The 15,720-nt window shown below is 43.0% G+C and overlaps 2 protein-coding genes across 3 annotated transcripts in view; both read right to left on the bottom strand.

Moving 5' to 3' along the window:
- akap6 (A-kinase anchoring protein 6) overlaps nt 1–3,693 on the bottom strand; it is a 234,481-nt gene extending 230,788 nt beyond the window's left edge. Inside the window, exon 1 of the mRNA XM_020713576.2 lies at nt 3,488–3,693. The gene's annotated coding sequence lies outside the window, so the exon portion shown is untranslated. The remainder of the gene's footprint in view (nt 1–3,487) is intronic.
- Nucleotides 3,694–11,372: 7,679 nt separating this feature from the next.
- Nucleotides 11,373–15,720, bottom strand: part of arhgap5 (Rho GTPase activating protein 5) — a 55,589-nt gene continuing 51,241 nt past the window's right edge. For both annotated transcript variants that reach the window (XM_023952064.1, XM_023952065.1), the window contains exons 6-7: nt 15,175–15,280; nt 11,373–14,053 (exon numbers count right to left, since the gene is read on the bottom strand). In XM_023952064.1, the coding sequence (XP_023807832.1) occupies nt 13,735–14,053; nt 15,175–15,280 (425 nt within the window). In that variant the 3' untranslated portion in view covers nt 11,373–13,734. The remainder of the gene's footprint in view (nt 14,054–15,174; nt 15,281–15,720) is intronic.

Here is a 15,720-nt window from a genome sequence, read left to right as displayed (position 1 = left end):
ACCCCCCCCTCTCTCTAACGTCCCTCTCTCTTGTTCCCCTCTTTCCTTTTCCGTCCGGTCCAACACCAAAGATTTTCAAACATGATTGAAATTAATAAAGTTTGGCCTCAATTACAAAAGGGGTTTATTCAGACATACCTTTGGTTTGTCTGAAGATGAATAACCCCTCTTGTTAGAATAAAATATGTCCAACACAAGAGGCCCTCAGCTCTCATCTGTTTGCCTAGCTGTTGGACAGGACAAGTTAAAAAAAAAAAAAAAAAAAAAAAAGAAAAGAGAGACCAACCGATCGACAAGTAACCACTTCTGCTTAATGCAGGGAAAAAGTACTTCTAAGTTCATACGAATTCATATTCCATGGGAACGGTTTCATTATTCCGTGTGAACTGAATCCTAATTTGTGGGAATGATTACTTTATTTTTTTACCCATGTCAGGTGGGCTCCATACTTTCTGGTCACTTTTCTCTGTGTTTAACAGACTTCACCTGCTGGTGTTACAATCCTTTCTGACAGAGAAGCTCCATCCCAGAATGAAGTTAATGTTCCTTTAACTGTCTGCAGCTTTCAGTGCTGAAAAAAACTTCTTCAGCATCCATTGTCAATGCTGATTAAAGAAAACAACGCAGGCGGCCAAAGGCAAACGGACAGTCAGCAACCGACTCCAGAAAGCAAAAGAAAAAAGATTCCATTCCAAGCAAGTCCTCAGTTAACCTCCATGTCTGTGCGCCTCAGTGTCCTGCTAGAAAAACGGAGTTCAGCCCTAAATGATTAAAGACGGTCTGACGTCTGAGAGAGAAGAAGAGAGGCTGCTTCAAACCAAGATCCCAGAATGCACCATTCAAAAACATGATCACCACACCTTCACACCGGGCTTGTGCTGCGTGGCCATGAAACTGGACCATGATCATGTTTACAACGGTTGGCACGCGAGGGTTACACGTCACCAGCAGATCCAACTCTCTGATTGGTCAAAGTTGGTTGAACTGTCCACATGTGTTCAGTGAGTGCCCGGTTTGGATGTTGAGCCAGAAAACAGTCGTAGAAACTTGCATGGGGACACACAGGCACAAGTTTTTTGCTCAAAACTCAAAGACTTTTATACAGAGACACTAGCAGTAAGTCAGCTATGAAGCTACAATCCCAACGCGCACTCAAGCAACCACTCTACGTACAAAATGGCCGTGTCAGAATTCCCACCCTAACCACCAAAAGACGACATGTGCAGGACTCTCTGATGCCCCGCGTTTCAAAAGTAATTTGGACACCATGACGTCACCGACATCATGAAAAGAAAATCTGATCGATGTGAGCATTTTACGACTATTTATGAATCCACTGTGTTCTGATGATGAAAATGTTGATGGTTTATCAAAAGATACATTTCCAATACATTGTCAATTCAGTGAGAATTAAATGCACACTGGTTTTTCCCAAAGACTTCTGGGAAATTTCCAGGGGACTCGATTTTGTAATTGTAGATTCGGACAGCACTACAAAAAGGAGAACGCACTATATAGTGAGTAGGGAAGAAATTCGGGCAGTGTGTGTCCATTGACCATGTTAGAAGTTAAACCAATTAGCCCTTGTGCTATCTTAGATGACCCCCCCACCCTTACATTGACGTGTTCTCCCTACCATGACAAAGGTGGATAAAGGTGGAAAGATTTCATGTAATCCATGGACACCAGTGAAGATCACAAATCATTGAAGAAAAAAGGTTCAGAGCACTGTCTAGTGGGTCTAGATGACCCAACTCCCAGCGTTAAAGTGCCTCACGTTAACGTTAGGAGTGGGGTCATCTGGACCCCACAAGATAGCACAAAGGTTAGGGACTTGGATTTGGTAGCATTGTATTGTTGACGTTTCTTTACTTCTTGAAAGTGCCAACTGTTTGAAAAGTGATTATGGAGGAAAAATGAAGGAAGTCTTTCAAAAATCAGAGTAGAGCTGTGAGAGAAAAAGCCTGGAGCTAAATTTACCAGCTTTGCACCACTTCAAATTTAAAATGTGTAATCAAATATTATTTATTCATTTATTGGGAGAGAAAAATAGAAAAACTTATTTTGACATCTTTAAAACTGCCTCCATTTTTCCTCTCTTCTCCATCTGCGGTTTTCATTATTAGTGATGTGAAATAACTGCATTGAGGACTCAACTTTCTTTCTTACATTCATGAACCGTTTGAATTTAGATCTGCTAAATCATCATGTGCTCAGACTCTTCAGGTCCCCCCACATACAAAACTTTAGCTTTTTTATGAGATTAAAAATCTTTACATCATTTTCTGATACTTTGAGTAAATTCAAAAAGAATTTTACTCTGGATGTCTCAGTCAGAGTGAGTCGTCTTTCAGAAGAAAATCTTTGTTTAGAGAGGAGTCTCCTTCTGTTTGACCGTCCTGAGGGAAGGTTTGATGTTTGTTATCATATAAAAAGGTGGAGGAGGCAACCCAGGAACATGAATGGATGTGAAGGACTAAACTAATCTGCCAGGAGGAGTCCTTGAAGATCTGGAGAATCTTTGATACTGTTGTCATCCTCTTCTTCATCATAGCATCTCCTTTGTTACCATTGTCTCCAGCTTCATCATCACCCAAATCATTGTTGCTGTCATCCTCATCAGCAGCTCTGTCCATGTCACCATCATCTTCTCCATTATTTTAATTATGCATGTCTTAATCTTCAGCGTGTTCACTGTCTTCATCCTTTCCATCATCTTCATCAACTCCATCGTTGTGGGCATCACTGTTGACGTTGCGGTTTTTACCGTGGCCACCATCATCTTAAGTATGGACATCTTCATCAGCATCACCGTCATATTTGTCATCATCATTGTTGCCCTTCCCTGTAGTTTTTCTCATCTTCATCACCTCATCTTCATCATGTGTTGATTGTTGTCAGTCTTATTGTTAATTATTGATCTTTTTTTTCTGTCAACTTCATCATCATCAGCCTAATCTACATGACCATCCTCATATCACCATCCTCTTCCTCACTATCATCTTCATCCTTCAACCACAAGTATCAACCTGACCGCCAAATCGCTCAAATCCTGCTGCTGCTTTTGTCTCCAGGCCCACTTCCTGCAGTGTTTAGCGAGCATTTCCTGTGACATCAGAGCACTTCCAGATGTTTCCAACGCCGAACAGCAGCACAGGGGAACAGCTGCCCGTCACCTCGGAGCTGAGATCAAACAGTGATGATGTTTGTGAGGAGAGCGGCTCAGACTCGCTCTTCATCGCCATCAGGATCCAGAGCAGCGGAGGAGTTGGCCTGTGAGCTGCAGCTCCTGCAGAGCAGGCCTGAACAAAAGCTCCCAGCACCCAGAGGAGTCACCTCCTTCTGCGGCCGCCCTCCTCCTCCTCGCCTGCACCATCGCTCCTCATCCTCCACACAACCTCTGATGGCCCACAGAAGGAGCCATTAGGAAAGGAACACTCTCCATGCTGTTTGCAAACAGGAGGCGCAGCAGATTCAGAGAACTCACCACATCCCTCCTTCAGTCTCCTCGCTCCAAAGCGCTCCTGTCCTCTTCTAGGTTGGATGCTGGGGGGCTCAGGAACCAGGGGAGGGGACTGCAAACACAGAGCATGCTAACGCTATCTAGCTTCCAGCTCTGAGTGGGATGGCTGGATGGGAGGAGGAGGAGGATGATGATGCGGCACCTTTCGGTGCGGAAACAGAAAGGGAGGTGGGGCTGTTGCCATGGGGACTGAGATGATGTGATGGAGGAGGAGGAACTGGGCGCCGATTGGCTGGCTGGGTGTGGCGCTCCATGCCTGAGGGAGGGAGGGGGGGGGGGTGACAGAGCAAAGGCTGGAAATGAGCAGCTGCAGCGCAGGAGGAATCTTCAGCGCCCCCGTGTGGACACCAGGGAAGCTCACAGGCATGTTTGAGTGTGGATGAGGCCGAGGATCATTGATCAACCAGGAACTTTGTTCTGACCGGCTCAGTAGTGAAAGAGTGTCTGCCCTGAGATTGGAAGGTCGTCAGTTCAAATCCAGACCGAGTCGTCCCAAAGACTCTAAAAATGCCTCCCTGTGTCAAACTCGGTATTAAGGGGTCGGAGTGAGGGGTTAAAGCCCCAAATGGTTCCTGGGCGCAACTGTGTCTGCAGCTCACTGCTCCCCCAGGGGAGGGGTCGAATGTAGTGGAGAAATTTCACACACTGACAGCTAATAGGACATTAACTTTAAACAGAGAGGAATTACATAACTGTCTTGTTCTGTCGTTTGAATTACATTTTTTAAGATCTTCATCTCTAATATTGTTTTTACTAGACAATGATTACAAACTGTCTCACCTGGAACAGTCCAGATGTTTCAGCTCAATGTTCAACCAGCTTTAAAGCACAAGAACACAGCAAAAGTGAGAAAATGAATTCATGAAAAAAAAGAAAAGTCTGCTGTTTAAATATAACACTGATGCAGTTGACGTGATTTCCTGTGTTTGTGACAAACCTGAATCAGCCGGATCATTTCAGACTCGAGTTTCTCCTGTTTTCAGAGAAAATCCTCTAGTTGCTCCACAGCGCCACCTGCAGTAGCCGGGGCGCATGCTCAGTGGAACCCATCAGCTCCTACTGTGGATCTGGTGATGGGGACACAGCTTCTATGGAAGCGATTATGTAGCATAAATAAAAAGCAAAGTCAAAACCAGAAATGCTTTTTCATTTTCAAAATGAAAAAGCATTTTTTGACTCAAAAATATAATGAAAAAGCAATCCACCAAAATGCTTTTTCATTTCCTTCCTCAACACAGCTTATTATGTCACTTAATTAAAATTAAAATGAAAATGGTATTTGACATTTCATTTTCAAGACGTTCTCTGGTAAATGTGTGGCATAATTCATTTAGAAATGTCTAATTTGACATTCAAAATGGATTAATAGAAATGCTTTTTCATTTCCTTCCTCAACCCAGCTTTTTCTGTCACTTAATTAAAATGATAAATAAAATGGTATTTGACATTTCATTTTCAAAAAGGTCCCTGGTAAATGTGTAGCATAATTCATTTAGAAATGTCTAATTTGACAATTAAAATGGATTAATAGAAATGCTTTTTAATTTTCAAAATGTAGCTGCATTTTTTGACTCAAAATTAAAAAGAAAAAGCAATATTTCAAAATGCTTTTTCATTTTATACTTAAAACCGCTTATTCTGTGTCATAATTAAAACGAAAATGCAAAGAGGGGATTGCATTTGCATTTTAACATCCACCCCGCGCACCTTGTCACAATATTCATTTAGGAAAAGCATTAGCAGAGGGGAGGCGGGGCGATGACGTCACTGCTCTCTCTGTGTGTCCGGCTGCTGACTGACGCACACACACGCACCAGGAGCAGACTGTGTTAGCGGCGGAGAAGAGGGTTTTGTGACGGTTGTGAACTTCTGATGAGTTTCCACAGCTTCTCAGGACTTCATAACAGCATGTCCTTCTGCGGTCCTCCTCCTGACGCACCGCGGACAAGCTTTTTTCTTCGGACCGCCAGCTGCCTTCGCATAGCGGAGCGCGAAGCTCCCGACGATCGCTGAAGGCGGAAATGCTGCTGCGATCTGAGAAACCATCATATGAATTTGTGTTTCCAGTGGTGTCCAGAACAAAATAAAGACTGATGTAATTCACAGATATTTACACATTTATCTGCAGCTTCGCGGTGAATTTGCTGTTTGATTTATTAAGATCCAGGAATCCAGGTTTGAGCTGGCCAGGTCCAGCGGTTTTTGAACAGGACCCGGTTTTACGTAATCTTAATGTGAAAAATGCAGCAGAATGTTCCTTTAGCTCCCTCGTGAATCAGAAGCTGTGAATCGTAAGCCAACTTTAGCGTCGTGTGACCGCACGGATTTAAAAACATATTATCGAGCAGAGCAGGCCGTAAAATATTAGCATAACTGTAATAAAAGCACATTATGAAGATAGTCTCCTGCAGCTTCGCGCTGAGTGAGTGTTTTTGGTCCAACCAGCAACGTTTAGCATCGAGAAATCTGCTGTCTGTTGATGGAGCTCCAGGTGTCATCAAACAGTAAATTCACCGCAAAGCTGCAGATAAATGTGTAAATATGTGGGAATCAGTCTTTATTTTGTTCTGGACACCACTGGAAACACAAATTCATATGATGGTTTCTCAGATCGCAGCAGCATTTCAGCCCTTTAGCGATCATCGGAGCTTCGCGCTCCGCTGTGCGAAGGCAGCTGGCGGTCCGAAGAACAAAAGCTTTGTCCGCGGTGCGTCAGGAGGAGGACCGCAGAAGGCGGACATGCAGCTACTTAGTCCTGAGAAGCTGTGGAAACTCATCAGAATTTCACAACCGTCACAAAACCCTCTTCTCCGCCACTAACACAGTCTGCTCCTGGTGCGTGTGTGTGCGTCAGTCAGCAGCCGGACACACAGAGAGAGCAGTGACGTCATCGCCCCGCCTCCCCTCTGCTAATGCTTTTTCGAATTGAATATTGTGACAAGGTGCGCGGGGTGGATGTTAAAATGCAAATGCAATCCCCTCTTTGCATTTTCGTTTGAATTATGACACAGAATAAGCGGTTTTAAGTTTAAAAAGAAAAAGCATTTTAAAATATTGCTTTTTCTTTTTAATTTTGAGTCAAAAAATGCAGCTACATTTTGAAAATTAAAAAGCATTTCTGTTAATCCATATTAGTTGTCAAATTAGACATTTCTAAATGAATTATGCTACACATTTACCAGGGACCTTTTTGAAAATGAAATGTCAAATACCATTTTCATTTTAATTTTAATTAAGTGACAGAATAAGCTGTGTTGAGGAAGGAAATGAAAAAGCATTTTGGTGGATTGCTTTTTCATTATTTTTTTGAGTCAAAATATTGACATCATTTTGAAAATGAAAAAGCATTTCTGGTTTTGACTTTGCTTTTTATTTATGCTACATAATCGCTTCCATAAGCTTCGAGGTCACTTTGTAAAGACTTTCTGCCTCAACGTGTTTTTAAGAAGATTTCCCTCTAAATTTCAGAATTCTTACTGTAAAAAAAAAAAAAAAACTTCTGTCATTGCTGCGTGTATATCAACTTAAAAACTTTTTTTTTAACACAGATTAACAAAAACGCTGATTCTCACACGATGATCATGATCACTTATTAACTGTTCTCTTTTAACCCTTGTGCTATCTTAGATGACCCCACCCTTACATTGACGTGTTCTCCCTACTATGACAAAGGTGGATAAAGGTGGAAAGATTTCATGTAATCCATGGACACCAGTGAAGATCACAAATCATTGAAGAAAAAAGCTTCAGAGCACTGTCTAGTGGGTCTAGATCAGTGTTTTTCAACCAGTGTGGAAGAACCAATGTGGGAGATGGTCAGGTGTGCCGTGGAAAATTGCCCTCATTAACTGATCTAAAAACATTTTCCATCTCCAAGATTTCAGCTCTTTGTTCATCCAAACAGGACCTGATAAAACACTGAGTAGTTAGGAATATGAAAGATCATGAAAATACTTTTTTCTTTGTGTTTATTTGATTCTATTAAAGACATTTTGATAAGATTGACGGTACCCAGTTAAAGGGGCGGAAAAGTCCCGCCCCTTTAACTGTCTCCACCAATCATTCTTGAAAGCTTAATCACATGTCATCAGTCTGACCAATCAGAAGTGGTTAAAGTCTTAACTTCCTTGTTCCAATTTAGCTCAAAAAGACTCTCAGTTCTAACAAAAATACCAGCCAAAGCTCGTCTTTAGCGGTGTAGCTTTCCACAGAATCTGCTGTCAGACCGTGGAAAAAGTGAACAAAACAATGAAGTTCAGAGACGCTAGTCTGTCTGCCCTTTTGCGGCAGTTTTCACACTACATCTCCCATGATGCATTGGGTTAGAATGACAGCGCCTCAGCGTACAATGAGCCGTCCTTGTTAAATGTCTTGAAACAGCAAGGAACACACAGTTTGTAAATTTTCTAACATAACTTTTATGTCATCTTTTGGAAAAAACCGCTGCAACTTCCCGCTTTTTCTGCCACAATTATCACAAAAATGCACGTGAGATTGCGGGGGGGGGGGGGGGGGCTGTAGATCAAAACAGACTATTCTGTATAAAGTTTCTGCTTTTTTTCTTTTTTTTTGGGATGCTGGTGTGCCGCGGGATTTTTGTCAAGGTTAAAGTGTGCCGTGGCTCAAAAAAGGTTGAAAAACACTGTTCTAGATGACCCAACTCCCGATGTTAAAGTGCCTAGGATAGCACAAGGGTTACAAGACAAACAATTTAAATGTATTATAAAAACAGAGTGAGTGTGAATTATGCAGAAGGCTTTTGCTGTGGCTGCCGGAATTAAATCCTAAACCGTTTGCTCCCCAGTGACGGACAAACTGACCTCAAGAGCTGCACTTTCTGTGAGCCAGGGCTTACTCAAAAGTTCTGACCACTTTAGCACTTCTACAGTTTGACCACTAGGTGTCAGCCTTTGGCCTGGAATCAAATTGAGGAGGAGGAGGAGGAAGATGACTTTTATGAAAGGCCCTTCTACGTCAGGATTTTATTTATGAAGAGGGTAAGGCAAGGGCAAAAGTACGTTTTTAACCTCTTAATGGTATGACTTTTGTCTTATGAGTTAAAAAAATTCAACCTTGCGTTTGTTTGTTTCTGTCTATTTTTGGCATCGATAAAAAATTCCCCACCCCCCCATACATAGCCAAATTTTGGTTTGTTGTTTTGCCTCAGGATAACATTATGTAATGAAGGACTAAAACGCTGAAGGTTATTTTGAATCCCTGGGTGTGAAAAAATTCCCTCTTTGATCATCTTTGCATCATATAATTATGATTATACAGTTTTTAGCCAATTTATTTTTAAAACTGTTTATACTGGGACATAGTTTCTGCAGAGCGGCAGGAGTTCATTGGAAAGCTGTGTGTTTGCGCATATTGACTCTTCCTTTATTTCCCATCATCCCTTTGTTTACACTTTCTCCTGCTACCTTAGAACCCCAAGCTAACATTACTGGTGGAATAAAAATGGCGGACAATATCGGAGCTATCAAGCTGAAACAGTGTAATCCAGATTCCAGTGCAGGCGAGGAAAACAAAGACATTAATGGACAGGGTTCGTACAGTCATGCAAAACCTGGAAAGGTTTGGGGAAATTAAAAAGTGCAATTCTTAGATCCTAGAAAAGTTTGTGAAAAAACAAAATCTTCGGTAAAGTTTTGGAAAAGTCATGAAATTTTTATATTTTGGATGGAAAAAACATTTTAAAAAAATAAAATAGTTTAACAGAGATACTAATTTAAATTGTGGCACAAGTTCAACCCCACGCTATCGGGGATGAGAGTTTACGTTGTCGTCAGTTCAGCGCATGGTGCTTTGAGCTTGTTATTGTGAAATACTCCAAAATGCAGGGAGATGGCACTTTAACGAGTGGCTTTTCAAGGACAGGTGTCACTTGTGGCTACTGAAAGACCCTTTTTGCACAGAAATGTGCAAAATGCATGTTTTGCTCTATGGAAGCATATATCTCATAATTCAAAATTGAAAAAAGTGGATTGATTTTTCATTTTATCTTTGTGTCAACGAACGCAGCTTTATTGTGAAAAATCATTTCGGGTATTGACTTTTTAGATTGAATTATGAGACAGATATGGTTCCACATTGCTCCAAGTAAAAACAGGTAATGATGGCGTTACTATGGAAGCGTATTGCATTCGATAAAAAAAAAAATACAGGTGATCTTCGTTCTAATTTTTTCGTGTATTTGAAGACTAGCAAACATGGAGGATCTTGGTTCAAATCTTTTCCCGTGATTTTTGTTGTAATATCTTTTAAGAACTACAAACCAAAGACATTCAAACACGGTGGGCTCTAACCTCATTTGCTCATGAAAACTATAGAAGTATGAACTGTTTACTTATTTATTTTGTGTACGAGTCAATCCTGAGCACAAAGACGTTTGTGGGCAAACTGCTGGACGTTGTGGGTGTGGTCAAAATACGTTTTTTCTTATTTTTGCTTTAATTTCTTTTCCAGAATTTGCTGTAACCCTTGTGCTATCCTAGGCACTTTACCATTGGTAGTTGGGTCATCTAGACCCACTAGACAGTGCTCTGAACCTTTTTTCTTCAATGATTTGTGATCTTCACTGGTGTCCATGGATTACATGAAATCTTTCCACCTTTATCCACCTTTGTCATGGTAGGGAGAACACGTCAATGCAAGGGTGGGGTCATCTAAGATAGCACAAAGTAGCACAAGGGTTAACATGTTTTCAGGACTACAACATTTGCAGTCCTTAAGCGAGGAGATAAAGACACGTCTACAACCTTTATTACTGGAACATCCTGGTTCACTCCAAGAGAAAGATGAATAATATTAGTGATTTCTGTGGATTTTGTTTTAACAAACTGTAATGAGTTCTTGTGATGATTTTGAGAGTATTTATGTTGAGTTACTGAAAAACTGCTATTGTTTGTCTGGGGTCATTTCCTGTACTTTATTGACGGTCCCTGACTGCCTCTGCAGCTTCACATCAAGTCAAACTCCGGCTGGAACTCATTTTCTGCATCACCACAAACAAAAATAAACAGTTCCGGTCAATAGAACTACTGTTCATCCAATGTTTTCCTCTGTAATGTGTGTGGATGAAGTCAGTAGGAAGTACAGACTGGTGATGTGGTGACGAGCAGATAAACTAAACGGATCATTTCTATGACACGGACACTTTGTGGCTTTTTTTACTACTAATTGTAACTCATCTTCTAGTTTTCATGAACAGATGAGCTCAATTGGTTTGTAGTTCTTAGGTTTAGTAGTTCACTGAATCTAGAATTTATGTTCCACATAAAAACATCTTTTTTCTGGATAAAAATCATTCATTTAAAATGGATCGACTTACTGTGTTAGATCTAAATTAAAACATTTTTTTGAACAGTAAATGGAACAGATTCAGTTTTTCTGAAGGTCTTTTGTCCCAACTCTCAAGAATCAGTGAATTCTTATAAATAGAATGAAAAAAAATGTCTTTAATTGAATGCAGTACCTTTCCACACCTTACTGCAGTTTCCTCCATACCAACAGTAATCCGCTCCATTCTGATCCTCCAGTTGCAGACAAACAGATCCATGAACGCCTTTGTTTTCACGTCTGAGCTGGAATCTGGATCTAAACTGTAGGGCAGGAGACCTCTGATATTGCTCGCCATTTCTGGTAGCTTGGGTTTAAATCCTAACAATTTAGAAGTGATTTGCAAAGAAGAGTGGAGCAAAATTCCTGGTGATGTGTGCAGAAACCTGATCATCAGCTACAGGGGATGGGGATCATGAAGGTCAGGGGGCGTGGCAGTACAGACATTCGATGTAGCATGTGAAGCTAACGTCTGAGTCTGGGGAAAAAAAGTGGATAACAGACTTGAGAGGATGTTATAGAGGTTGTTTTTATTTCAGAAAATCATTTTTATTTACTATAGTACAGAGCTGATGTTAAGTCAGTTGGTTTGTACACTGGAGAGCCTGATGGGATCAGATCCACACAGCAGGAAACTACAGCCCACTGACTGATGAAGGACTACAAACCGGATCGGCAGCTGCTGACCACGGTGAGGAAGATGTTCCCTCTTCATCACCTGCAGCCTCAGCTCCCGCTGTTAACAGTCTGCTTACCGTCACATCATCTTCTCACAATAGTTGCTGTGTGACTTTCTCTGCTTTATCTGAAGGAAATCCTTTTTGTTCTTGAACGTTCCTGCATCAGAAGCAGCTGAACCTGCTTCCTTTAGGTGAAGAAGAGGTTGAACCTCTCAGTACCCGACCGCGTAACGTCAAACTGAGACAAAAAAAACTAAAAATAAAAAAAGAAAGGAGCTCATGCTTCCTCACATTCACACACAGAAGATCATAAAACAGGGCTGTTGACAGATGTCAGGGGTTAACGTCAAATGAAAGGCGAGAAGTGGCTGCAGAGGTCTGCGTGATCCGCTGTTTTAATGCTTTAGAGTTTAGTTCAGTACCATTATCACCTCCTTCAATAACCTTTTCTGACTTTTATACGAAAACTTTTCTGTCCATCTGGATCAAAAACAGAAACTCCAGCTGACAGCCGGAGACTCGACACAAAAGCAGGGAGGAGAAACTACAAACACTTTTTGAAGACGAAGATGGAGAATCTCAGTGAAGTTAGCATCCGTGTTTGGGTGGATGGACGTGTTTTCTCTATGAAATGTTCAGTACCACAAAGACCAACCGGAGACGACGAGGAGCACAGCGACCTTCATCCAGATGGACAGAAAGACGAACGGAGGAGGAAACTTCATCAAACACAGATGAGCTCTGAGCACCCCCCCCCACACACACACGCACACACACACACCCATTCAGAAAAATGACATTTACATGGGAACCACAGTACCCCCCCCCCATCAGCTACCAAGATCAATACTTTTGCTGATGATAAATTGATATTCTCATTTATATATATCTTCTTATATATATATTTTTTCTCTATTCAGGGAAAACTATTCGACAGGTAACAGAAAATATGATAGCAAGAGATGATTTGATGAAAACAGCTGTGAAAATACCCCCCCACCCCCACCCCACCCCAAGAGTTTTATTTTCTATAAAGATATTTCACCACTAGGCGGTAAAAACAGGAACATGCACTTTGTTTTCAACAAACAACAGAAAGCAGGAAGTGGCTTCTGACCCCATGATGGAGGAGTACCCCCCCCCCCCCCCCACGTTCTCCTTAATCATGGATGGATGGGGATTGGGGGTGGGGGGACAAATCTGTTTCTGCCTGATTCTCTGGAAGAAAGGTGAGTCTGGAAATCCTTGCTTGTTTATTTTCCCTTCTGGACCCCCGACCCCCCCTCTGCAGAGAAGGCAGCTCCCACACACACACACACACACACACACACACACACACACACGCATGCACACGCACAAACACGCTGGTTAGAAATCACATTACAAAAAATATATATCAAAAAGAAAGTGGTGATGGAACTAAACCAGAGGTGACATTGGCATGAGGACCTGTGACCCCAGTGTGCACGTGTGAGCCGAGCGTGCACGTGCAGTCCTTTCACTGTTCGAGGTCATGTAGTGGCAAAGGTCATTTTGTGTTCAAGCACAGTTCGAGCCGCAACTGCCCTCAGATTTCCTCGTTTCCCAGATCTGATCTGAGTTTGGGTCCAAACAGGATTTCTGTGCTTTCATCTGCAGGAAGACTCAGAAGGTCTCCAAAAGACCACCACCGCAGCAGGAGGTCTCCAAAAGACCACCACCGCAGCAGGAGGTCTCCAAAAGACCACCACCGCAGCAGGAGGTCTTCAGGAAGACCAGCACCACAGGAGGAAGTCTTCAGGAAAACCACCATCATTGCAGGAGGTCTTCAGGAAGACCACCACCACAGTAGGAGGTCTCCACAAAGACCACCACCGCAGCAGGAGGTCTTCACGAAGACCCTGGCATCGGTTTAGCTACCTCACTTCCCTTTTCTCAGATCCTGGAGGAGGATGGGGGGGTCTGCCCCTCGGTGGACCCTGCTGCGTGGTTAGCATCGATACGGGATCTGAAATGTGGCGTGCAAATGTAATCCTGTAATCCTGGATTACCAGGATAAAACGGTCAATGTGCCTCTAGAGGGCGCTCAGGAGAAGCAGCAGACGAAGGTTACGGAGTTTCCAGGCCAGACGGCCCATCCAGCCTTCATGGCAAATGTTCAGCAGCTGGAAGAGGAGGTGGCACTCCGGGTTCCGGGGGGGCTCCTGAGTCTCACAAGAGCGGGTCGGGGGGCAGGGTGTGTTGGATTTGCTGCGGCTGCAGTGGCGGGGGCAGCTGCAGCGGCAGCAGCGCCTCCACCATGTTGTGGCAGCGTGGCGGCGGCGTGCCCTCGCTGCTGGAGCTCTCCGCCATCTCACCGCCGTGGAAGAAGAAGTCGCTCTGCAGGATGAAGGTCTCGATGACGGACTGGTTCAGCTTGGTGGTGGACAGCGTGTCCTTGTTCTCGAAGTCGGGCCGCATCAGCGTGGGCCAGAAACAGATGGACAGGTTCTCCGCCGTCATCAGGGTGGTCTTGCTGTGCTGGTTCACCCTGAACACAGAGACGTTCAGAGGACCCCATGAACACGAATTTGGGTGAAGTCAACAGACCCCCCCACCCGAAACAATGACATCACAGCGGAAGACAACATCAAATGAATGGGGCCCAGCAAAACCAAAACATTGTCGGGGATGTCCAAAGGAAGCTTTGTGGCAAAGTTACACATTTTCCCACGATATGAAAAAAAAATGTGTTCAAGTGGTCTTCATGAGATTACACATGCCGCCAGCCCAAGTCTACAACTGCAACTGTAGCTTTATTGACCTTTGACCCTGGGAAGAGGCCACCATCTTGAATATTCCACAAAAAGTCAACTCTTCCGAGGGATTTCAATCCATCCCTTCCTTGTCGTTGTTCATCATTGGGAAAACTGTTGGTCTGAAAGTTTGTTGGTTTTTAACGACATTAGCGTTGTGAGTGTTTCCCCCTGTTGCTCGAACTTTTTTTTTTAATGAATACATAAATCATTGGCACAAGCTGAGCGAAACAATATAACCCATGATATGACCATATTAGGAATGTGGGCGTGGTTAACAAAAGAAAACCTCAGTTGCAAAGGAAATCCAAAACAATAATTTTGCAGATTCTTCCAAAAATTACACACACCTGTTTAGCACCCCCCAGGCGACTGAAAACATCTAGAAATAAAGCCAACAGAAAAGCCACCATTTTAGAAAAACGGTTTGTTTTTTCTGAATGTGTCACATGCAGCTCTGAGCAAGCTGGCAAAGGAAGAGGGAGAGGTCTGAAAACGGCGTCAGGGGGCTGCCAGGCCATACAATTTTCTTTCTGCAACTTTAGGATTCATGTGGAGTCTTCACTGCTTAAGACACGAGGTTTCCTCTGCTGTTCACGCTGCAGCACGGGGGCTGCTAAGGACAAACTCCTCCCCTTTCACCACATTCTTCTGAGTCTAAAAGCAAAAACGTGTCAAAGTTTGAAAGCCGACACGAAAACAGGCCACAGTGACACTGTGATGGCACGCCACTAAGAGGCTCTCAGGAGCAGGCCTGTTCCCCACCCCATCAGTTCTGCCTGCTGTCGGATCTACAACCAAAGAGCGCCACGGCATCCTGAGGACTTCTCTGTGGCAGCTGGTCTGAGGTCTTTACCTGTTCAGGTGTGTGATGATGTACTTGAAGACCTGGTAGTTGACAGGAGGAAACTTCTTCACGATCTCTTGTAACTCCTGCAGACGCTCGGTGTAGTCCATCATTTCTGAAACACAGAGAACAGATGAGATCAACGTCTGCCTCCGAGAAGCTCCGAGCGCCAAAGCGAAGCCGACAAGCATGTGGCTTTGCAGCGCCGCGTCCACATTCGTGTTTCAAAGCTATCTAAACACAAACATTTCACTGTGTTACCACAAATGAGCCTTTGTTAAAGAAGATGCAGAGCATCAGTGATATAAAAAAAACCTTCAGGGGCTCATGAACAGGCAGCTGAAATGACACTGAAATGCTTTGCAGGAGCTGAACACAGATGATTTCTGTGAATTATGAAGTGAAAGAGAAGATTTTTCACTGACAAGGATCAGGAAACAGAAAGATACGGAGCAGTGTGTCACAGACCGATGCTCACTATGCAAACTTTCCTCTGTTGTCACTTATTTTAAAGTTTTTTATGATGTTCATTCCTCACAAAATATAACCCCAAAG

Source organism: Oryzias latipes, chromosome 22 (genome assembly GCF_002234675.1).
Source record: "Oryzias latipes chromosome 22, ASM223467v1".
NCBI classification, from domain to species: Eukaryota; Metazoa; Chordata; class Actinopteri; order Beloniformes; family Adrianichthyidae; genus Oryzias; species Oryzias latipes.
This window is presented reverse-complemented; position numbering and strand designations above follow the sequence as displayed.